The 22122-nt window shown below is 54.5% G+C and overlaps 2 protein-coding genes across 3 annotated transcripts; one reads left to right on the top strand and one right to left on the bottom strand.

Moving 5' to 3' along the window:
- Positions 1-1419: 1419 nt before the first annotated feature.
- AP1G2 (adaptor related protein complex 1 subunit gamma 2) lies at positions 1420-8416 on the top strand (the record flags this gene model as incomplete). 2 transcript variants are annotated; one of them, XM_084240011.1, is made up of 21 exons in its annotated part: positions 1420-1689; positions 2091-2215; positions 2354-2495; positions 2614-2710; positions 2875-2951; positions 3069-3164; positions 3532-3612; positions 3900-3998; positions 4156-4211; positions 4372-4485; positions 4666-4806; positions 4891-4945; positions 5023-5145; positions 5807-5896; positions 5985-6112; positions 6361-6465; positions 6765-6888; positions 6973-7108; positions 7776-7939; positions 8127-8225; positions 8315-8416. In XM_084240011.1, exons 1-21 carry the CDS (start codon positions 1486-1488, stop codon positions 8414-8416), a joined length of 2358 nt encoding a protein of 785 aa, XP_084096137.1. In that variant the 5' UTR covers positions 1420-1485. The 2 variants fall into 2 exon arrangements, with proteins under 2 accessions (XP_084096137.1, XP_084096136.1); XM_084240010.1 differs by having other exon boundaries at positions 3051-3164.
- An 800-nt stretch (positions 8417-9216) lies between these two features.
- THTPA (thiamine triphosphatase) lies at positions 9217-11030 on the bottom strand (the record flags this gene model as incomplete). The annotated part of the gene is made up of 2 exons (XM_084239924.1): positions 9217-9403; positions 10484-11030. The coding sequence occupies 2 exons, from the start codon at positions 11028-11030 to the stop codon at positions 9288-9290; spliced, it is 663 nt and encodes a 220-aa protein (XP_084096050.1). The 3' UTR covers positions 9217-9287.
- Positions 11031-22122: the final 11092 nt, after the last annotated feature.

Raw genomic sequence — 22122 nt, 5'->3', positions numbered from 1 at the left:
TCACTTGTGGCCTTTGATTAAATTTCTAAGGGGCCTGAAGAAGACATTTCTACTGCAGAGGGATAGAGGCACTTAGCAAGGACACCACGCCCCAGCTCCGGCAGTTGTGGCCAAGGGGAGGCAGTTCTGGGGAGTGGAACTAGACACAAAAACAGGAACTCACAGGGCAGCAGGAGCTGGCGAGTTTAGCAATCTCAAAGTGGGTTATATCCCTTCCCCCATCACATCAGAACCTTGTGAGATGGGAAAACCACAGAAGGAGGGGATCAAAAGAATCTAGGTGCTCACCCGCTTTCCAGGCAGGCCAGAGGTGAGAGCCCGACCCGGGTGGGTGAGAGGCGGGTGGTGAGCCCTGTTTGAGGTGTGGCTGATCCCTGGTACTAGCTTTTTCCCTGGGGGCAGGAAGCCCTAGGAAGAGGGGACCATAAGGTCCCTGGGGGATCTTTCCTCCCTCCCCTGCATGAGGCAGAGGCAAACTGCCTGCCAACCCCCTCCCTCAAGGAATGGCCTTGCCTGGGAATGCCCACCACACACACCCTCTTCTTTTTTTCTAGTCAAACTCTGTTTACTCCTTGGCCTGCCTTCCTCCTTCCTCCCCTCTCAACCTTTACTTCTGATTTCTATTTCATGGAATTTGGGATTGAAGTTCAATTACAACAGTGCCGACAACACCAAGTCTTGCAGGAAAAAAAAATATAAAGAAATTTAACAAAAAAAAATATATTAATAAAAAAGTTCAAAAAAGGGGGGGGACTGTCATCTCCTTTGGGATGCGATGGCTTCAAACCCCAGCTGCGACTCTCCGGGCGACGAGAAGGACGAGGACCCTTCTTGGGCACCCCCAGGCCTGTTCCACAGTCTCTCCCGCCGGCCCTTCACGGAGAAAAGCTCCTTCCCCAAAACGCCAAAGCCCGAGGTCAGAGGTCGGAGGAACCGAGCGCTCAGCCCGGCGCCCGGGCGGGGCGGGGTCCCGGGATGGGGGCGGGGAGAGGGAAGGCCGAGCCCGAGCGCCAGCCCCGCGCGGCCCTGCACCAGGAAGCGCTGGGGGGAGAGGAGCGGCGCGAGAAGCAGGTGAGGCTGGCGCTGGGGCCGGCGTCCAGGTATGGGGGGCCGAGGCCGCCTGAGACCCGAACGGGGGAAGGAGTTTCGCGGAGGCGCTAGCTCGGGCCGGGGAAGGAAAGCACTGGCAGGGCCAGGGATGGGACGCCAGGTGGGGCGCGGGGGTGAGGGGAGGGCAATGGGCGGGGTTCTGGCGCATGCTCCGTAGGGACGGGCGCGGCGCGGGGCCGGGGCGCATGCGTAGTGGGGAATCTGCGCGAGCGCGGAGCGGGGCGGCCTTGGTAGGCCCTCGTGGGGAAAGGTCAAAATGGGCTCGATTTCAGAATAGCTGTGGGACCTGCACTCTCGAGATCTTGGCACACAGCAAGTCTGGGAAGAAAGGCCAGGTGCTCAAGGTCAGAGGTCTAAAGTCCTCTGCCCTCCAGGATGGTGCTGCTTTCTCTGAAGCTTCAAGATCTAATTGAGGAGATTCGTGGGGCCAAGACCCAGGCCCAGGAGCGGGAGGTGATCCAAAAGGAGTGCGCCCATATCCGGGCCTCCTTCCGTGATGGGGACCCTCTGCACAGGCACCGCCAGCTAGCCAAGCTGCTCTACGTCCACATGTTGGGCTACCCCGCCCACTTTGGACAGGTACTGGGCTGGGGCGCCTCCCTTCTGAATTTGATGAGGGTAGTTAGTGGGGACTGGGGCTTGGAAGCAATCACCTGTTTGTGCCGGATATTTTCATTCTACGATGTTTCTGAGCCTTCGCAGCATGCACCACAGACCTCCAATACAGTACCCATTGGTCATCAGCTGGACTGAACCCTTCATTCTCTGGCCAGGCTCCTCAGGACACCTCTCATCTCCCATCCCTCTCAACTCCTAGTTCCTTGAAGCTACCCAGAGCTCTCTCTTACCTCTTATTGGAGAGGGTGATGGGCTGTGGCACCAAACAGGTTAACCTAGTGTTAAGCAAGATGAGAGAAAATGGGTTGTTAGTGCCTCCAGTTTCATCCCTGCCCCTTCCTGGTCTGCCCCCTTCCCTATAGATGGAGTGCCTGAAACTGATCGCCTCCCCCAGATTCACAGACAAGCGGGTGGGCTACCTGGGGGCCATGCTTCTACTGGATGAGAGGCAGGATGCCCACCTGCTCATTACCAACAGCATCAAGAAGTGAGAGGGCTCTGGGAAGCACTCGAATCAGGGAGATGGGAGAGTGGGGAACTGGGAAATCCTAGGGGGCTGCCTGCCGGAGGTAGAGGGAAGGACTGGATTGTTCAGTCTTCATTAACCATCCTCCCAACTCTGCAGTGACCTGAGCCAGGGGATTCCTGCAGTCCAAGGCCTGGCCCTATGCACTCTGAGCTCCATGGGCTCTGCCGACATGTGCCGAGACCTGGCCACCGAGGTAGAGAAACTGCTCCTACAGCCCAGCCCCTATGTCCGCAAGAAGGTGAGCTATCAGGGCTCTAGGTTCTTCCCTCCAGAAGCTCCCATTTGCCAGTGGTAGTGCTCAGGGAGGGGGAATCATCCTGCAGACCATGCTCTCTCTGAGCCCCCGACCTCTGCAGGCTGTCCTGACTGCAGTGCATATGATCCGGAAGGTCCCTGAGCTCTCCAACATCTTCCTCCCACCTTGTGCCCAACTGCTTCATGAACGCCACCACGGTAAGGCCACAGTCCTCAGCTCCGTGGACAGAAGTTAAAAAAAAACAAAAATGGGACTAGAACGCCAGCTCATAGGAGAAGGGCAGTGAGTGCACACAAACACATACACGCAGTAGACTCTCCTGTGCCCCTGCTGCCATTCACTTCCCCCACCCTGACCCCAGGCATCCTGCTGGGCACCATCACGCTGATCACCGAACTCTGCGAACGAAGCCCTGCAGCCCTCAAGCACTTTCGAAAGGTGGGCTGGTGCAGGGGCAGGCCCTCGGCCAGGAAAAGCGGGGCAGGGGATTGGAACAGGGCCGAAGGTTGTGAAGTTAGGAAGAATGCCCCAGATAAGGCTGTGCCCTCCCTCCAGGTGGTACCCAAGCTGGTGCTGATCCTCCGGACTCTGGTGACAACAGGATATTCTGCAGAACACAGCATATCTGGAATCAGCGACCCCTTCCTGCAGGTGGGCGGCCAGTTCCCTGCTATATCCCCGGAACAAAGAGCTTAGCAATAAGCCTGTGGCCAGTGGTCATCTCTCCCACACACTGGCTCAGTGTCTTGAGCAGGAGAGTGGCAGACACAGGATTGCCCAGGTGACCTCAAGGCAGTGCAGGGAGGGGGATACCTGAAGATCAGAAAATCCAGTTTGGTAACAAAATCCTGTCCCCCAAATCCCACTTTCACATACCTCCCAAGACCCAAGGGACCAGGGGACAGGAAAGTTCTCTGGAACCAGTCAGACCCCTCACAGTGCTCTCATGAGGGATTTTTCTCAGCCCGTGACTCCATACCCTCTGAACCCCTCCCTTCAACTTTTAACCCATCCTCAGGTCCAGATACTTCGTCTGCTTCGGATTCTGGGCCGGAACCACGAGGAGAACAGTGAGACCATGAATGACTTGCTGGCCCAGGTGGGGGCTGGGAGGGGGCAGTGCTTAGGTGTGTTACTCTGTGATCCCACCAGCCCTGAGCATCCCTCACAGGACCATTCATCATATAATCGTGCATAATCCACAGTCACATCCACATTCCCCTCTAGACTGATCACCACAACGACAGCGTCCCTCAGGGCACCTAGCAGGGTGGGGGCTCAGAGAGCTTTGTTTGATGGTTGAGAGATGGCAAGGTGGGAGGCCTTCCAGAGACCTGAGGAGCAGACAGAGCCCCATATATATACACCTTTTCTCCATCCACTCAGGTAGCCACCAACACAGACACCAGCCGAAATGCAGGTAACGCGGTCTTGCTTGAGACGGTGCTGACCATCATGGACATCCACTCTGCCACTGGCCTTCGGGTATCACCCAATATGCCTCTCCTATTGTTCCCCCCCACGAACTCCGACCAGAGTGGTCCTGTGCCCTGGTCTCTCACCCTGTGCTGTGCTGTATACTGCCCATGGCTGCATGAGCAGGTAACTCCTGCCCTGACTCCCCAACCTCTGCTTCCCACAGGTTTTAGCTGTCAACATTCTTGGCCGTTTCCTGCTCAACAATGACAAGAACATTAGGTAATAGTCCCAGGTGTTTGACTGGGCTGTGCCACTGAGCCCAGGCCCTCTACCTTCCAGAGTCTCCTGATCCACCTGCCTCTTATCCTAACACCCAGGGCAGGGCAAGGCAGGGAGGGGCTGATGGCTACGGCATGATAGCGCCTCTCCACTCTGCCAGGTATGTGGCACTGACATCGTTGCTGCGACTGGTGCAGTCTGATCACAGTGCTGTGCAGCGGCACCGGTCCACTGTGGTAGAATGTCTGCAGGAATCTGACGCATCCCTTAGCCGGTGAGTGAGACAGAGGAACACAAGGGCAGGGCAGAGCACCCAGCACTGGTGGCCAAGACCCAGGCCAGCTCAGGGCATCCGGAATGCAGAGACTTAGGAGACAGGTGTCTGGGAAAGGGAAGGGTCTGAGGCAGTCTCGGTGAACTGGGCTACCTGGTACAAAAACATTTCTCCTGCCAGGCGGGCCCTGGAACTGAGCCTGGCTCTGGTGAACAGCTCCAACGTGCGGGCCATGATGAAAGAGCTACAGTGCTTTCTGGAGACCTGTCCCCCTGATCTTCGGGCAGACTGTGCCTCAGGCATCCTGCTGGCTGCGGAGAGGTGAGGTGACAGGTGCCTAGGAGACACAGAGGATGGACTCTGGGGAGGCTCTGCACCAAGACTGATGAGCCAAATGTCTCTTAGGTTTGCCCCAACCAAGCGCTGGCACATAGATACCATCTTGCACGTGCTGACGATGGTGAGGCTGGGGCTGGTCTGAGCTGGGTGGCAGAGGGTTGGGTTCATCCACGGACTCGCCACATTCACCCCTTCCAGGCAGGCACCCATGTACGGGATGATGCGGTGGCCAATCTGACACAGCTGATCGGGGGTGCCCACGAGCTACATGCCTACTCCGTGCGCCGCCTCTACAGTGCCCTGGCAGAGGACATCTCCCAAGTACTGTTCCCATCACCTTCCCAACCCTCCCTCCCAGACCACTACTCCCTATACCTGATTCCCAACTCCCTTGAAGTCAGTTATTTGTGTGAAGAGACACTTCACACAACAGACACTCAAGGACAGAGCCCTGCTTTTAAGTTAGAACACCTGGACTTCTGTCCTGCCTCTGGCACCTACTGGCTATGTGACCACAGATGACTGACTTTGTTTGCTGTACTCAGCTTTCTACCCTGTCCACCTCCCAAGCTCTTAGTATCAAGTGAGATAGATAAAAAAGCTCTGCCTGCTAAGTTGGGTTTTATTATTGCCTCAAATGCTGAGCAAATTAGTAGGTGCCGGCCAGCATCTATAGCCCCGTTTTCATATTAGTGAACTGTGGTGGCTAGAAACCATCCACGGGGACCTCAAGGGAAGGGCTCCCTTTTCTTTCATGCAGTTCTGGTGGTTGGCCACCAGAGGGCAGAAGCAGCCCAGGAGACAGGTCTGAGCCTGGTAACAGCTAACTTAACTGCTCCCCAGTCCTGGCCCTCCTCTTTCCCTACCCTTCTAAGCCCCGCTGTCTCTCCACAGCCTGAAGGCACGTTGCTAGGGGCCTGGGTGTGAAGAGAGGACCCAGACTCTAGCCCAGCCTCTCATATGAGTTTCTTATTCCACACAGCAACCGCTGGTCCAAGTGGCAGCCTGGTGCATCGGAGAATACGGGGACCTCCTGCTGGAGGGGAGCTGTGAAGAAACTGAACCCCTTCAGGTGAGACCTACATTGGGGGTACTCTAAGGAGAGACTTGTCAGGGGAGGTCGGGCTGGCTCCAGAGTCACTACTGTGTTTGCCCTGCAGGTGGAAGAGGAGGAGGTGTTGGCACTGCTGGAGAAGGTGCTCCAGTCCCATATGTCCCTGCCAGCCACCCGAGCGTACGCCCTCACAGCCCTCATGAAGCTCAGCACCCGGTTTCGTGGGGACAACAAGTAAGAAAGGTTCCCAGCCTCCCCAAGACCCATTTTTTGGTGCCTTCGGTAAGAGATTATCCCTTCACTGTGCCCATCAGTCTGACTTTCTCTCCATGCCTGGAGGCCCCCAATCCTTAGGGTCTTCCTGTCAACCAAGTATCATGGGTCTCTCTCTGTTCTGGGGGCCTCCCCCTTCCCTACCATGTCCTGGAGTTAAAGGGCAAGGCAAGCTGCCATTCCAATTCACATAGCACCCTGTGGCCCAGCCGCATCCGCCAGGTGGTGTCCATCTACGGGAGCTGCCTGGACGTAGAGCTGCAGCAGCGGGCCGTGGAGTATAACATGCTCTTCCGGAAGTATGACCACATGAGGTATGATCTGCACAGCGAGCATCACAAACCCCTGCCCTCTCCCCAGAGTCCTCTCTATAATGACCCTCTCTGGATACAAGGGTCTCATTCTCATCCACAGAACCTCCCACCCACAGTTCATTGAAACTAAGCTGGCTTCCATGCTGCTTTGCTCCTCAACAGCATGCCATCTCAGGAAATCAGAGAGTGCTGTGACCTACCGTGTGCCCAGAACCCTCGGCTTACTCTGCCACACATACATGACTCTGTTGAAAAGCCCAGGGTTCCCTCAGAGGCACATACACATTCCTTTCTCTCAGGGATGCTATTCTAGAAAAGATGCCTCTTCTGGAGCGAGGTGGCCCTCAGGTTGATGAGGAAACAAAGGAAAGCAAAGAAGAAGCCCCACTTTCCGAAGTAACCCCTCCCCCCACGGAGCCCCAGGTGAGGCGGCTGGATCCCCAAGGGTGAAGAGCACTTGGTCAGACTTTCACTCCCAGCCCTGACACTCCCAGCCCTTTTCCCCAGGCCTCAAATCTCTTGGACCTGTTAGATCTCCTGGATGGCACTTCTGGGGAGACCCAGCATCTTCCACCTCTGGCGCCCTCCCCAGGAGATGCCTTGGTACATCTCCTTGATCTTCCCTGTGCGCCTCCACCCCCAGGTAGGCCTCAGCAAAGGGCAGGGGGCATGTCATGGGTGGATGAGCTATCTATAAGTCAAAGACTAAGGTTTCAGGTGCACTTTAACTTGCTTCGTGCCCCATCAGCTCCCATCATGGCAGGTTCAGTAGATCTTCCAGTCCCCTCCTGAACACGCTTGAGTGTCTTCCTCTGGTTCAGATGTCTTAATCTGGGCCTGCGGAGCCCTATCTCTTCCCAGTCTCCCACACTTGCCCACTAGGCCTTCCATTGGCCCCTTCTAGCTCCTCAGACCTCTATCTCAAGTCCTAGGCAATTACATGGAATTACATGGAATGTTCTTTCCCCAGTACATCAGATAACCAGTTTATTCTTACTCCTCAGCTAAAATGTCAGATACCTTTCCCTACCATTCCTTTTTCAGTTAGTTCCTCCAATTACTCTGGCATAGTTTATTTCGTTCATAGCGCCAACTAGTCTGTGAGAATGATGCTTGTTTTTTTCTCTCTTATTGTCTCTTCCCCTATGAGACTTAAGCTTCAATGGGGGCTTCATCTTGTTCATTTTGTCACTACCATTTCAAGCAGTGCCCTATACCCAGTGGGTGCTCACTTCATTTTTATTCCATGAATAAATGAATGAATTCATCTTCAGCCCATATACTGAGCTACTTCTCTCTTCTTACTCTAGCTCCCATCCCAAATCTCAAAGTATTTGAGCGCGAAGGACTACAGCTGAATCTGTCTTTTGTGCGACCCCCTGAAACCCCTAATTTGCTCTTAATAACAATCACCGCTACCAATGCCTCAGGGGATGACATCACCCAGTTCATCTGCCAGGCCGCTGTGCCCAAGGTTTGTATAAGACCAGGATTCAGATATGGCCTGGTACTTCCAGGAGAAAAAGCCACTAAGTAGAGGATATGGGTGGAAATGAGACGAGGGCAGAGACGCATTCAGGGAGTTATAGGAGGAGGCATGGAAGGGTTGTTTGAGCCCAGCTAGCTGCCTTACTGTGCTCTGACCAACCTCCTGTGTTCAGAGTTTACAGCTACAGCTACAGGCCCCCAGTGGGGACACAATTCCAGCTCAGAGTGGACTTCCAATAACCCAGCTTCTCAGAATCCTCAATCCTAACAAGGTGAGCTCTAGGAGCCCCCCCTATGAATAAAGACCCAGGACAGGGGAAGTCAGGGGTGCTAACTCTGGTCTATGCTCTCCTATTCCTAGGTCCCCTTGCGGCTCAAGCTGCGCCTCACTTACAACCACTTTGGCCAGTCCGTGCAGGAGATCTTTGAGGTGAACAATTTGCCGGTGGAGACCTGGCAGTAACTCAGCCTGCACGCTTGGAGCCTACACATCAGGGCTACCAGCAGGTGGCGCTCTGGTACCATGCATGCCACTGTAGAAACTGAGGGCCTGCCCCCAACCCCCAAAATAATGAAAACCCAATAAACCCGAGGGGGAAAGGCCAAATCTGAATGTATTTGAGGTAGAGAAGTCTGAATAACAGCAAAGGGGAAAGCCTTCTTACAGAGGAAGTGCATATCCTCAGCAGTAGGAGCCTATTTCAACAAAGGAGGGTTTTCTTTTTACCCGTCGCCAGGGTAGGGAGCACATTTGCCCCTAAACTTTCACAAGAGGCACTCCCATGTCTGGTATAAAGCAGGGCGCATTGGCAAAATCAAACTAGAATTTCTAGGTCTCTAACAGGGATTTCCACCTATTTCCCCAACCTGCTGCTATTCCCTACATCCCAAGGCAGGGAAATCCCTGCTGCCTCCCCTCATCTCTAACTCAGCTGTAAGGCGGTTTAGGAGCCGCTGGCAGAATCAATGGCATCGACCAAGGGAGGGGGGGGGTGGCAAGGGATTTTCCTGTGCTTAACTACTGATCACGGCTAAGTGGAAATCCTATAAACACGAGCGGAAATCAATGGAGGCTGCTTAGCGGCCAGGGGAGAGGGGCGGCCCACAGATTGCATCTGACGGATGAGGGAGAGGAGGCAGCCAGGGAGGGCTCAAGGAAGGATAGCTGAGGGTAGGGTGAAGGAACAGGCAGAGCTGGAGAGAGGAGTTACTGTGGGAAGGGAGCCTGGGGAAGAGACCCAGCCCCAGGAATGAACCCCATTGGACCCAGAGGCTCTCTTTGCCTTCAAGGAAGGGACACCCTAGCCCAGGCTACTGTCAGGATGCTTGGTGCCCTATGGCAGCTTCGCTCCGGAACTCTTCACTTCTAGCAGACGCTGATAGTCCTGTGGCCGGAAGCGCTGGAGATACACAATCAGCTTGGCAGGTGCCTTCTCCTGCGCTGGCACACCTACAGGCAAAAGGAGAATCAGAGAACAAGGCAGAGCTCCAAATGCTTTGACTCTGCTCCCTGCCCACCCGGCCAGGACCCCAAAGTTGTTTCTGCCGCAGTACTGAGTTCTGAATGCCTTCCAACCAGCGTCCATGTCCCACCAGCCCACTTCCCTATTGGCCTTGGAAGTGGGCCTGAAAAGGCCCTTCAGGCAGGAGTGGAGCTGGGAAGCCAGCAAAAGAGCCTCTCCTCCAGCAAAAGAAATGGTGATGAGGCACTGGGGCTCCATGAAGATAGAGGGTGCTTCAGTAGTGATTTATTTCAGTTATTGCTTCTGTTCCCCAATCAAGATTAAAGCCCAAAGCTTAGGCAGGCCAAAGCTCATTAGCTCGGTAATAAAGTACATGCAGAGATGCACATGCAGAGATGCACACACAGAGAAACCAGAGGATGCACAAAGAGGAGCAGCTAATACCAGGGGCTGGAACTCACACAGAATTCTAGCCTCTTTGGTGAGGCACTATGTGGTGTCTTACCGTTAGGGCCTGGCAGCATGCCGGGCATATAGCAGGGCACTGGGCATATGTATGCTGAGGAGAAGAGAGCAGCATTCCAGGGCTGTAAGACCCCATGGGATGCCCAGCCCCATTCTTATGTGCATGAACTGTCTGCAAGGAAGCTAAGCCTAGGAATAGAAAAACCTGCCAGTGCTTGCCCCACTGTCATATAAACACCACGTTCCTGCCTCCACTGAAAGCTGAAAGAATAAATGTGGATCTAAGTGGCTGTAAAAACAAGGCTAAGAGTGGGAGAAAGGAAGCACTGACGCAAAGAACTGACAAACGGAACTGAGGGCGACTTGGGAGTGGCTGTAGGTATAAAAACTAAAAAAATGACTTGTCTAGACTAGAGACACATGGAAGGATTAAATCCAGGTTAAATGGGAAGTATAAGGGAGGAAACCAAGTTTGACACAACTGTAAGTAAACCGGGTCATCTAGAAAATTGCTCAAAGCTTGGCCAAGACCCTCCCCCACTAACGAGGTCCAGTGGGGACATCCAGAGGAGGAAAGCACAGAAGGGCCTGTCCTTCCTCACCAAGCATGCGGCTGAGTCTGTGGATCTTCTCTAAGGCAGCTGGGACTTCAGCCTCCCTGTGCACAAGGGCCTCGACCTCACCCACAGCGTAGCCAAAGTCAGCTGTATCCAGGTCCACCTTGAGCGCTGGCTCCTCTTCATCAGCTCCAGGCAGCACCAGCTTCCAGGCACTGCGCTTGGTCACAAAACTAGCTACTTCCTGCAGCCCCAGTGGACCCAGCACAGCAGCCACACCTCCAGCTCCCAGGACCTCAGCCCCCAGCACCTCACAGAGCTGGGCCACAATTGCAGGTTCATCTGTGACTTCCACATACTCAGTGTGGGGTCCCGAGACACCGCCAGATCCAGGACATTTGAACTCCCATCCACTGCCCTCTCGCTGTCGCAGCCAGTGGTCAGCCCGCATGAGGCTCAGTCCTGGGGTGTCATAGTAGCTGTCTCGGAACATGAGCCGGTGCTCCAAGACGCCTCCCAATTCCTGCAGCCGTTCCTCTGTGTTAGGCCCCGGAACGAACTTTCGCTCCACCTCAATCGTGCCCTGGGCCATGCTACCTGCAATCGATCAAGAAACCTTTGCTGGGCTCCCACGGGTGTCCGCCTCGCAGGACAGCTTAGCACAGACAGACCCCTGGAGGAACTCAGGAGTCACACACAATGTCGCTGACTTCTCTGGGTGCGGTTCCAAGGCTCGCTCTGCCTCAGCCCTCGCTCTCTGATGTATTACGGCTCCGAGGCAGTGACAGGACTCCAGTTCAACGCCTACCACTGATCTCTCGATCCAAGGGCTTCCTAGAAAGACGGCCGTGAAGAGGGTGTTTCTACACCACCCCCTCTACAGCTGGCTGGCCCGGGCGCACCGCCTGGGCTCACCCCGCCCGCCCGGCCGCGCACCGGCCAGCGGAGCCGCGGGTCTCACCTCCACGCCCGAGGCGCGCTCTCGCGGGACCTGGCGCCGCGGGTCGGGAGCCCGCGCCACGCCCGCGAGGAATGCCGGGAGCAGGTCTCGGCCCCCGGCTTGGACCCGGCTCGGCGTAGCCAGCCAGTCCCAACACCAGCGGCCATGTTAGGCCCGATGTGGTGCTGCGGCCGAGGGCAGGACGGGGACGAAAGACCTGGCTAGATTATAGAGGCCAGGAGCGAAGCCATCACGCGGCGCTCTGCTCCTCGTCCCCGACCCTTCGCGGCTCCCGGAGGTCGGCCAGGGTCTCAGGCCTCAGGCTGAGCCCGGCACCCTGGGACCTGGTGCATGATGGGAGATGTAGTTCCTGAGGGAGGCTTTCCTTTCTCGCCCACCCGTCGCTATGGTGACAGGAAAGCTGCGATTAGTGCCAGCGGGACTCCACCTAAAGTTGAGCTGAGGCGGTGGAGAGAGTAGGGCAGAGCAAGTGAGGCCCCGTCCCTGCTCCAACCCCTTCACTGCGTAGGCACATGGACCTGGAATACGCTTGAACACTATCCGGGAAGTTTTTTATTGACTATGGAGGCCTACTAAATGCAGCCCCGTGGCATTGGGCTGAGAGAAAGGATATAACAGACTGCTTTACTGTGAGTTTTAGAGGGTTTAATACATCTTGGCATGGATATTCAGGGAAAGGGTAGGTGGGCAATAGTCTGTGGAAGGAGGACGTAATATTCTGGATGGGAGCTAGAGGAGATTTCAACAGTTGGAGACACAGATAAGGACAGGAACAGCATGAGCAAAGACCCAGAAGCTGAAGACCACCTGGCCATTCTGTAAAGAGGAAAAGCTAGAAATACAGGTGAAGAACCGGTAGGAAAAGACCTTCAGTGCCTGACTAAGGAGGTGGTTATTGAATTTCCCATGACCCTTGAGCAGGCTTTATCAGATCTCTGAAACATACAGATCTTTGACATTCAGTGAGAGTATGTCCAAATAAACCCACACTGTGTTGAAATTATCACAGGACACAAATGTAGACTGGGAGCTGCTGCTCACTACCCACTGCCCAGCAACACGAGAGAGTATCCCACTGCAGTTTCTACTAAGCCTATATTGTTTTCACACCATTTGAAGTTCAACAACGTTGGGTTGAACCACTTAAGGTGAGAACCAAGCCATCTGTGAAGGATAATGTAGGGGTGGTCCTTTGACTACAGTGGGAAACAAAATAGAGAAGAATCCTTGTCTTTATTCCTGCTGAGGACTATGGTTACCTGGAGGCAGCAACTATATATCCCATCTTCCCTATGATATAGCTTACTGAGGAGCAGTGACTTACCAACTCCTGGATTCCCTCCTACGGTGGGTAGAAGTGCCAGGTTCTTTAATAACACCTATCCTCTCCCCAGTATGTTTCTGGAAACCATCCCATGGGAAGCACTGTGGGGAGAACACTGGTTTACACACATGGCATTTTTTTCCCTAAAGATTTTTATTTTTATTTATGCATACAAGAGCTGGGGTGTAGGCCAGAGGTGCAGGGGGTGAGCGGCTTCACCAGAGACAGAGTGGGGAGCAGAACAGACAGATCTATTGAAATAGACTGCTGAGGGGAGCAGCAGGAGAGAGGAGAGTTCTGCTGTGTCATGTGGGTTAGCTCCCTGGCTGGGGAGCAAACTCATGTTGCAGTGCCAATAGCGTGATAGCACTGAGACTTAACCCCTGCGCCACGAGGAAGGCCCCACACATGGCATCTTGAACTTGGATACATCCCTGTCCCCACCCCATGACAAATTCCAATGGGCTGGCAGGGGAGGGACCCCCGCCCTTAACTCCTTTGGCTGGTTGGCCTTTGCTTTTCAGTTCTGTTCCCCAAAGATAGATGATGTAATCGCTTACCTGAGTTATAAGGTTCAGTTTTGTGGGGCAGAGGCAACAGCATAATGGAAAGACCAGGCTCCAGAGCCAGGTGGACCTGGGGTTGACCCCCAGCTTCACTTTCAATGTGTTTGGCCTTAGGAAGCTACTCCAACTCCTTTAAACTGGTTTTCTCATAGGTAAAAGATAGATTGCTTCAGTTATGTGTGATGATTCAACAACATACTCCCATAATAGAGAATCAAAATGTTAAAATGTTAGTTTCTCCTTTTCTTCCTGGGTTTTGTCTTTTTCTTTTCTTCTTTTTTTTTTTCTGGAAGCAGACCATAGCAACTTAGCAGACTCTGGAATCATATCATCAAAGTTTGAATCCTGGTATTGCCATTAATTGGCCGTGTGACCTTGGGCCAGTTATTTAACTTGTTAGTGTCCTGGTTTCCTAAACTGTTATGAGGATTACATCTTAATATATATATGTGTGCTTAGAACTGTCCCTCTGTGTCCAGTGAATCTTAGCAATTGTTTTAGAAGATAGAAGAGCTTGTAAGCTAATAACTGAAGACGAGGACAAGGAGCAAGTACTTCCCCTCCCCCCACTCAACTCTGGGGACAATGTGACCATATGGAGGAGACACAAGCTCTCAAAGACTTAAGAGTAAATGCGGTGGAAAAGAAGGTCCTAGCACCCAATTAGAAAAGAGAACTAACAGGGCAGGAATGAGGGAGTGAAAAAGAGAGCTAGGCCTCAGGCAGCTCTGAGAAGCTGGTAAAAGGCAGGGCTTGCTCTAGAGCTGATTTAAAACAACAAAACACATGCAGGGTTTCTGTAGGCAGGAAGCAGAGGAGATGGAAGAGAGTGCAAAGGAGACAGCTCTCTCTGCTGACACCGGCTTGGACCCGACGCCACAGCGGGGCAGGTGGCTGGTCCCGCCGGCCGGCCGGCCGGCCCGCGGGGCTCTGCTCCTGCCGGTGGTCCCGCGAGGACGCCGGGCTGCCCTGGCGCTCGCCCGCGGGGAGCGGGAGCGGACGGACTACAACTCCCAGCATCCGCCGCGGCGGGCGGGCCGCTGCACCTGCTCAGTGGGGCCGCCCCGGGCGCCTGGGTATTGATTATTCCATTGTGTGGGACGCCTCGGCCCCAGCCAGTGAATGAGGCGGAGGAGTGCGGGCGAGCAGGAGGAGGAGGAGGAGGACGGGGAGGAGGAGGAGGCAGGGAGCGAGCGAGGGCCCGTGGTGAATCAATGGAAACCCCCTCATGAAGCCGGGAAAACACTTCAGCCGCAGCCAAATAGCATTGATTATTTTCCTTCACTTCCCTCACCGCCGTGAATTTATTTATTTATTTTTTCCATCTCCGTCCCCGACGCCCCGGAGCGAGCGCTGGAGGGAGGGAGGAGGAGGGGAAAGAGGAATCAACACATCGAAGAAGTCCCCTCCAAGAGCCGCCCCCTCCCCTCCCCGCCTCGCGCTGCTCGGCGGCCGCGGTTCGACTCCCGTCCCTGCTTCCAGCTGAGGTGTAAGTGCATCGATTTCCGATGCTGCTGGGTTGGTGTTTTTTTTTTTTTTTTTTCCTTCCCCTCCTCTCCCTCTCTCTCTCCTTCCCTTCCTTGCTCTCTGGAAGCTGAGATGGAGGGGCGAGGAGGCTGCGGGGACCGCCGCTGGCGGGCACGGAGAGGGACGGGAAGGGGCTGGGGGAGGGGGCACGACGGACGGACGCGGGGACAGACCGGCGCAGGTTGAGAAGGAGGGGCGGGTGTGGGGGGGCGGGCGAGCGGGGCGCGGGGGCGCGAGAGGCAGGGCGGCGGAGGAGACGGGCGCGGACGGGCGGCGAGGCTCGCTGAGGAGCCGGCCGGACTGACGGAGGGTAACGAGCGCCTAGACGGGTCGCGCCAAGCTGTGCAGGGCGCGGGGGTCCCGGAGGGAAGGGGAGGCCGGGTGAGTGAGGGGCGCGGAGCTGTCAGCCCGGCGGGCCCGGGTGTCGGCAGCCCCCCGCCTGCGGCAGGATGGGGGGCGCCGCGGCGGGCGGGCTGACGGATGGGCTGGCGCGCTGGGCATGGGAAGGGGGTGGGAAGGGAAGTGGATACCCTTAATCTTCGATCTTCGTTTTCGCCTGAAGTTGAGCTTTTTGCCTTTTTTTTTTTTTTTTTTGAAAAGGTACGAGTAGGTGAGGGGAGGCCACTGCTTCATTCAAGGTGAAATGTGTCTCTCTTGGTCCCCCAACTCTCCATCCGCTCTTGTCTGCCCCTTTCTCTGAGCGGCCCCGTCGTTTCTGAGCACTCCACCACGCGTCCCGCTGCGCCCGCAGCCCCAGCGATCTCTTCCCGCGTGTCCCTGCCTCTTGGTCCTGCTGCACTCATTCTCTCCACCCATCTGTCTCTGGGTCGCTGTGTCACTGGCTCTGCATGTGACCCTTCCTAGCCTAGTGATCCTCTCCGCGTGCGTCCCTGTCACTATGTGTCACACCTTAGCTGCCAGACTGCTCTGCTTGTCTAGGACTCCATAACCTCTCCTTCAGGGTTCCCGTGGGTGTTTCTGGCCTTTTCAGGCTACTTTGGAGTTTGCTTGTCAGTCACGATTGAGGTAGTCAGTGATCAGAGATCTGGGAGGGGGGGGGTGCGGAGCAGATGTGTCTCCCCCCTCCCCCCCCCAAGGACTCGAGTACCCTATCAGCAGGGCCAGGACAACCTCCTCTTACACCTTTGCAAGAGAAGCTTTGGAACTTTCTGTCATTGTTGACTGTCCCCTTTGCCATGTGCTGGTCTCCTGTGGGGACCTCACCTCTCATCTCCTGTGTGTCATCTGCCTCTCCAGGAGCTTCCTGATCACAAACCTCTTCCTTGCTGGCTCGATTTGCCTCCCTTGCCTCACTTTACTATAGTATTTTGTTGTTTTCCCATTTTGTTTCACTCCCTTTTTCCCATCCCTGTCAGCCCTGACCTCCCCTACCTACTTTCCACTTTTGCTACCATAATGTGCCCTCTTCCTACCTTTTCTTCTTGGTCACCCTACATTCCTTTTATCCCTTATCCTCTTACCCAGCATTTTTAACCCCAGTAGCAGAAGGTACCAGAGAGCAAGGGGCTGGGATAGGTGGAGGAATGCGGCTTGTGAAAGCACATAAACAGGCCAAGAAATCAATTTAATGGGCTTCCAGGGGCATATAACCCCTTCATCAGTCAGGGCCATTATGTCTGTTAACTGTCAACTTTGATTTTGTAAGGGGACATTTGCTAGGACTCTGAGCTCCACCCTGTTTGGTTGCCTCTCATCCTCTGTTCATTCTAGATATCCAGATATTCTAGATATCATTCACTTTCTAGTTCCTCTTCTTCCTCGGCTCCAATTATCGTATTTGGATTGAGCAGGATTCTTTACAAGGCAGTTTTCACTCATGTTATAGAAGCTGTTTTCTGCTTGGGGCCAGGTTCATTCAGCCTAAAGAAGGGTAAAGGTGCATCGAGTCAGGAGAGTTTACCTTGTCTTTTACCCATCAGTTTTCCAGACCTCAGGAACTTAGAGGGGTAAAAGGAGGAGGAGGTAGATGTAGAAAGAATATGGAAGATTTAACAGAGTTACAAAGAGGAAGGGGAGGCAGGGTACAATAAATATATGGGGTAGAGAAATGCATGACGTGAAGAACAGGCAAAAGGAAGGGAAGAAAATCCATGCGGAATGGGGGGCAGGGAAGTACTGAGGGGTGATTAATGAAAAATTGGGAGAATGAAATAAAACCCGAGTTAAAGGGATATCTAAGAAAAAGGGAAGAGAAAGGAAAGCATTTTCCTAAAAGAGGAGGTCATCAGAAAAAGCAATATGAATTGAATACAATGGTAAAGTGGGGGAAGGGAGGAACTGGAGAATAAGGTGAGGTAGAAAAAGAATACGATACAAAGAAGGTACGTGGAAGGCAAACGGAGGAGTGCTGAAGCAGATCAGAGCCGCACAGAGCTTGCTAGGGGAAAAGAGGAGAGGATGAGGTATCAAAGGAAACAAATGCCTCTGGTGTGAGAAGGACACAGCATGACGGATGCAAAGAGAGCGCTGCAGGAGGGGCGATTTGGAAAAAAGGCTCAGCAGAAATACCACTGGGCGAAGCCCCAAAAGAGCTATGCCAAAGGAGAGGCAGAGATATATCCGGTAAAGAGAGAGGGACAGAGAACCTCACAAATTCATTCCATTGGCCAGATCACTCACTTCCCCACCCAAGGCCTTGGCATTTCATTCCCAAGCCAGGGAACACGAGCAAAGACATGAAAAGTAGAATTCCTATTTACTTGAGCTGACAGGAACTTGAATATTTCTAGCCCCCAGAGAACTGAAGACCTCGAGCCTCTGATGTCATAAATTGCTGGTGTTGCCTTGGCAACCTGACAGGGTTCCTCCCTCCATGATGTCAGAGCAGCTGGTGTTACCTTGAGGCCCATAGAGGAACAACTTGCTGCTCTGCTGGGAGTGTACAAGATGGGGCCAGGGCCTGAATCAAATCTGTAGGATTCCTGGATCTGGCAGCTTGACCTTGCCTTGCCTGGAGCCATTCTTAGCTCAGAATGAGGTCTTGTTTGTGAACGCCTGTGGTTCACTATCTGCGGGAGCAAGAAGAGACCTTGGGGGGCAGGGGACATAGAGAACAGGATGGTAGGACTGAAAGGCAGGCAAAGAAGGAAGAGGACTGGAAACGTCAGTTACAGAATGTGAAAGGAGTCGGCTTTGTGAGCAGGGAGAAGAGTTATTGAAAATGTAAGCTGAGCCTCACTTTGGTTTAGGAATGGAGAATGAAGCTGGAAATGCAGAAGAGGAGGGATCAGAGCTATGTATGAGTGTAAACTGATGCAGGCTTAGAGAAAAGGGGAAGAATCTGAAATGCCAGAGGGCACTGAGGAATTTGGCCGTGGGGGAAGATAAAAAAAAAATGCATGAGAGACCTGGGGTCAGTCAGGATGGCCAGATGAACAGGCGCATCTGTCTAGTTTCCGATTGTTTTCCAGCATATAGCACACGGTGTGTGTGTCACGCAGAAGATGCTTAATAAATACCTACCGATCAAATATTGGAGTAACAGGAAGGAGCTAAGGAAGAGTTGCCCATCTTCCTCAGGGGTGGGAAATCAAAAACTGGAGGAAAGGACTGAATGGGAGTTAACTGGGCAACAGTGAGATGTGAGGCAGAGAGACTGGGAGAATGTGCACACTTGGCACATTCTGGCGGCTGACCTGGAAGTCTTTGTACAGATAATGGGAGGAAATCATGAATGAACAGCCTTAGGAGCCCAAAAGCAAGATGCAGAGGAGGGTGGAAAAAGGAGGTGGTTTCCAAAAAAGGTTGAGAGTTGTTTCCAAAGGCAGAGTCAGCAGATTTGAAATTGGAAGTAGCATCCTTACCCCACCCCAGTCTTGAAACCATAATTAAATTGGTCATACCCATGTCTATACACACACACACACACACACACACACACACACACACACACACACACACTGGTTTCAAATAAAGTATCATAAATCAATACCAGACCCATCCTAAACACCCTGTCCCAATCCAGACAATTACAAGGAAGTCAGCATTTGGCCAGGTGGACCAAAAGGCAGCAGGGGGCACAGACCTGGATTATCAGGAACCCTGTGAGGGGTGGCCTGGAGGGCTGGATTGCCCATTGTGGAATGAGCCCAGAGGACAGAACAGGAGTAGTCAAGAGAAGGAGATTAGCACAAGTCTGAGTGAAATCTACAGTGAAGAGTTGAAATATGCAGTAGCCACAGAGAAAGAGGCACCCTGTGCACATTCTAGCCTTCCCTGTCCTTGTAAAGAGTCAACAGCCCCCCCGAATAGGTTGAGGAACCTAGGAAGCAGAAGACCTAGGAAAGCAGGTGTGCTTGGAGCCCTGGAGGAAAGGCTGGCTATAATAAAGAAAGGCCAGGGGAGCTGGAGAAGGGGCTGGTGAGTGGGGGCCTGGAAGCATGGTGGTGACTGGATGCACTGTCAGCCGCCGCCATAGACTTGGGCAGCTCATATTTTGCAGCAGGCGACAGGCTGTCGACACGGCGGTCCTTTACCTCACCGTTAGAAACTCATTTCATTGATTTTTCCATCTTTCTTCTCTGGCTGCTCAGTCATCCCACCACTCACTTTCCCAGAGCCCCTGGCCTCTCTGGGGGGAAAGCCCCAGGGGCCTGCCAGCCCACCCCTCCTCCACCTGAGGCTGGTAAGACCAGGTGAAAGATTTAAAGGTGCCTTTCAGGACCCTGAGTAATCCCATTGGCTCCCAGTGACACCTTATGTAGGGACTAGTCCAGAGACCCCAGCCTCTGTGTACAGATGTTCAGGGTGCCCAGTTAAGGGCTGACAGGGCTGAGCGCCACCTGTTCTTTTGTCACCACTGAGACGCAGGCTGCATACGCTTGGAGGAAGACATCTTTTTCTAATTTTCCTCCCCAGACAGCTCAGCACCCCTCGAAATATTTGCTTTTGAAGTCAAATGAGAAAACAGGAACCTCTGCATTGGGGTAGGAATATGGGGTTCATTAAGGCTAAGCCTCCAGCTGTGGACTGGGGAATGGTGCTGCACAGGAGCCTGTGCAGAGGTGTCTGGGGGCAGTGCCGGGTCCTGTGGGGCAGCTGACTGCCCGGCAGGTGGGGCAGGATGGGTGTGGGCCTGAAATTTTTACTTCATGTGTGGACATTTCCCTAGTGCCTCCTCCAGTCACAGCCAGCTACCAACAGCGGCTCCCTTTGGGGCTGGGATTGGGCTAAAGGTCAAGAGTCAATTGCCAGCCGTTTGGCTTCTCTGTGAAGGAGGGCAGAGGTGGGACAGGAGTGTTAGATTGTGTTTCCCAAAGGAACTGATGGGGAAAGGCCATTGCCATCCTTAAAGGGTTCCTTTCTTGTTGGTTCAGTGACCACCCACGTGGGCTCCAGCCCGAGGCCCTCTGCCTGCCTGCCTTGTTCTCTGCGCTTGGGGGAGGCTGTCTCTCCCGGGGCCTCAGGGCCTTGCTCTTCAGCTGCTTCGGCTACTTGTTTTCCGAGACCTAGCGCTGCGTCGGGTGCTTTCAGGAAAGGCGCGCCCTGGAGCGTGGGGAAGCCGGCGCGGAGGGCCGGGCGGGGCGGCGGGGCGCGGGCGCAGCGCGGCGGGCGGGCGAGGGGTCAGGGGGACAGACCTCGTGGCTGGCAGCGGCCTCGCGCTGCAGGGCCGCGCGCTAAAGGAAAGGGGAAGGAGGAAGAAAAGGGCGAGAAAACCGGGGAGCCGGCCCCGCGCAGGGACACGGGGCGGCGTCAGGGGAGGCTTCAGGGGACCCGGCCCCGCCGGCCCGGCCTCCGCCAGCCCCGAGTTCGAGCCGAGCTGCGCTGACCCTGGTGGGAGGAACTGAAGTGGCAAATTAACGACGATAATGAAGTCACTGCTCCTTGTTTGTCTTTGCTGGTTTCCCCTTGAGATTTGTCCTTTGGCCAGACGGGGCACCGTGGGGGGTTGGTGCGGGCGGGGAGGGGCGCGGGGAGGGGCGCGGGCGGGAGAAGCAAGGGGCCCGCGGGCGCGCGGAGGGAAGGGGGTGCATGGAAGGGGGTGCGGAGGGAAGGAAGAGGATGCCGGGATGGGGCGAGGAGGGCGCCGCGGAGGGCCGGGGCCGCGGAGAACAATGGGGAGCAGGGGAGGGAAACCTGGCGGGCGGAGCCGAACCGGAGGGCGCGGAGAGGTGGGACGGAGAAATGGCGAGCCGGAGGGGCGAGCGTGGCCGGGGCTGGCTGAAAGCTGCAGCCGGCGGGCCCGTGGGCGGGGCCTCATCTCCATCTCTAATGGCTGTGAAATGAGGTTAGCTCCATTAGAGGCGGCGAGAGTGTAACGAGATCACACTCATTAGGGCTGGGCCAGCCCGGTAATTACCACCACCCCACACCCGCCCGCGCCAGCCGGCCACCGGGCCGGGGCGGCCCAGGCGCAGGACTCCAGGCCGCAGGACCTGCCCGGGGCCCCTGCGGTGTGACCCAGAGCTCGTGGGACACCCAACACCCAGCACCGGCACCATCCCCGAGGAGGTGCTGGGACCGGGCTACACCCAGGCAGGCCTTCAGCCACACACAGTCAAAAAGCAATAAACCCACACTTATGACTCAGTCCAGGAAATACAGCTCGCGCATGAATAATGATCCTTTCCGTTTATTGATCACAAACACAGGGCCGCTCTCAATAACGATCAATTCAATGGACACGACTCCAGGAAGAACTAGTCACCATTCTGTATATGAAAAACACCGAGGCTGGAAGCCGTCTGTCCTAGGCCATTTACAGAATAGGAGGGAGAATCGAATTTGCTCCCAGGTCTGTCTGACCCTAGGGCTGTTTTTAAATACCAGACTGCTTGTCTGATGAAGCAGCGTGGCATTCGTATGCTGTAAAGACACACGTGTGTAGACTTCCAACTTTAAGAGACATCATTGCGAATGAGTACACACAGCATCTGTCAAATAACTCAAGCTTCCCTGTGTACACACAGACACACACACCTTCGATGCACAAAAAAAGAAATGGCCAGGACCATTCATTGCATAGACTGCAGTGTGCATGGTACCCCCTAAAGCTGCACAAAGCAGTGGTCCTGTTTGCACCCATCTTCACTGAAAGACCAAGCAGCACCTTCAAGCTCTAAGGGGAGCCTGACAGCCTAAAGGCTGCACAAGTCAGGGCAGAGTAACACATTCAGATTCAAAGGCCTCGTTCAAAATGCACCCCAGCCAGAGTTCAGAAGCTTGCAAGTTAACTTGAGCAGAGGCACTGAGGTCAGACTGAGTCCAGTCTCAACTCTTCTTTCTTTTTTAAATTAATTTATTTATACAAGCACTGGGTACAGTCAGAAGCATGGGAGGGTGAGAG

This window comes from Talpa europaea, assembly GCF_964194135.1.
Source record: "Talpa europaea genome assembly, chromosome: 8".
In the NCBI taxonomy this organism is placed as follows: Eukaryota; Metazoa; Chordata; class Mammalia; order Eulipotyphla; family Talpidae; genus Talpa; species Talpa europaea.
The sequence above is the reverse complement of the archived record's forward strand: the minus strand, read 5'-3'. Positions and strand labels throughout refer to the sequence as shown.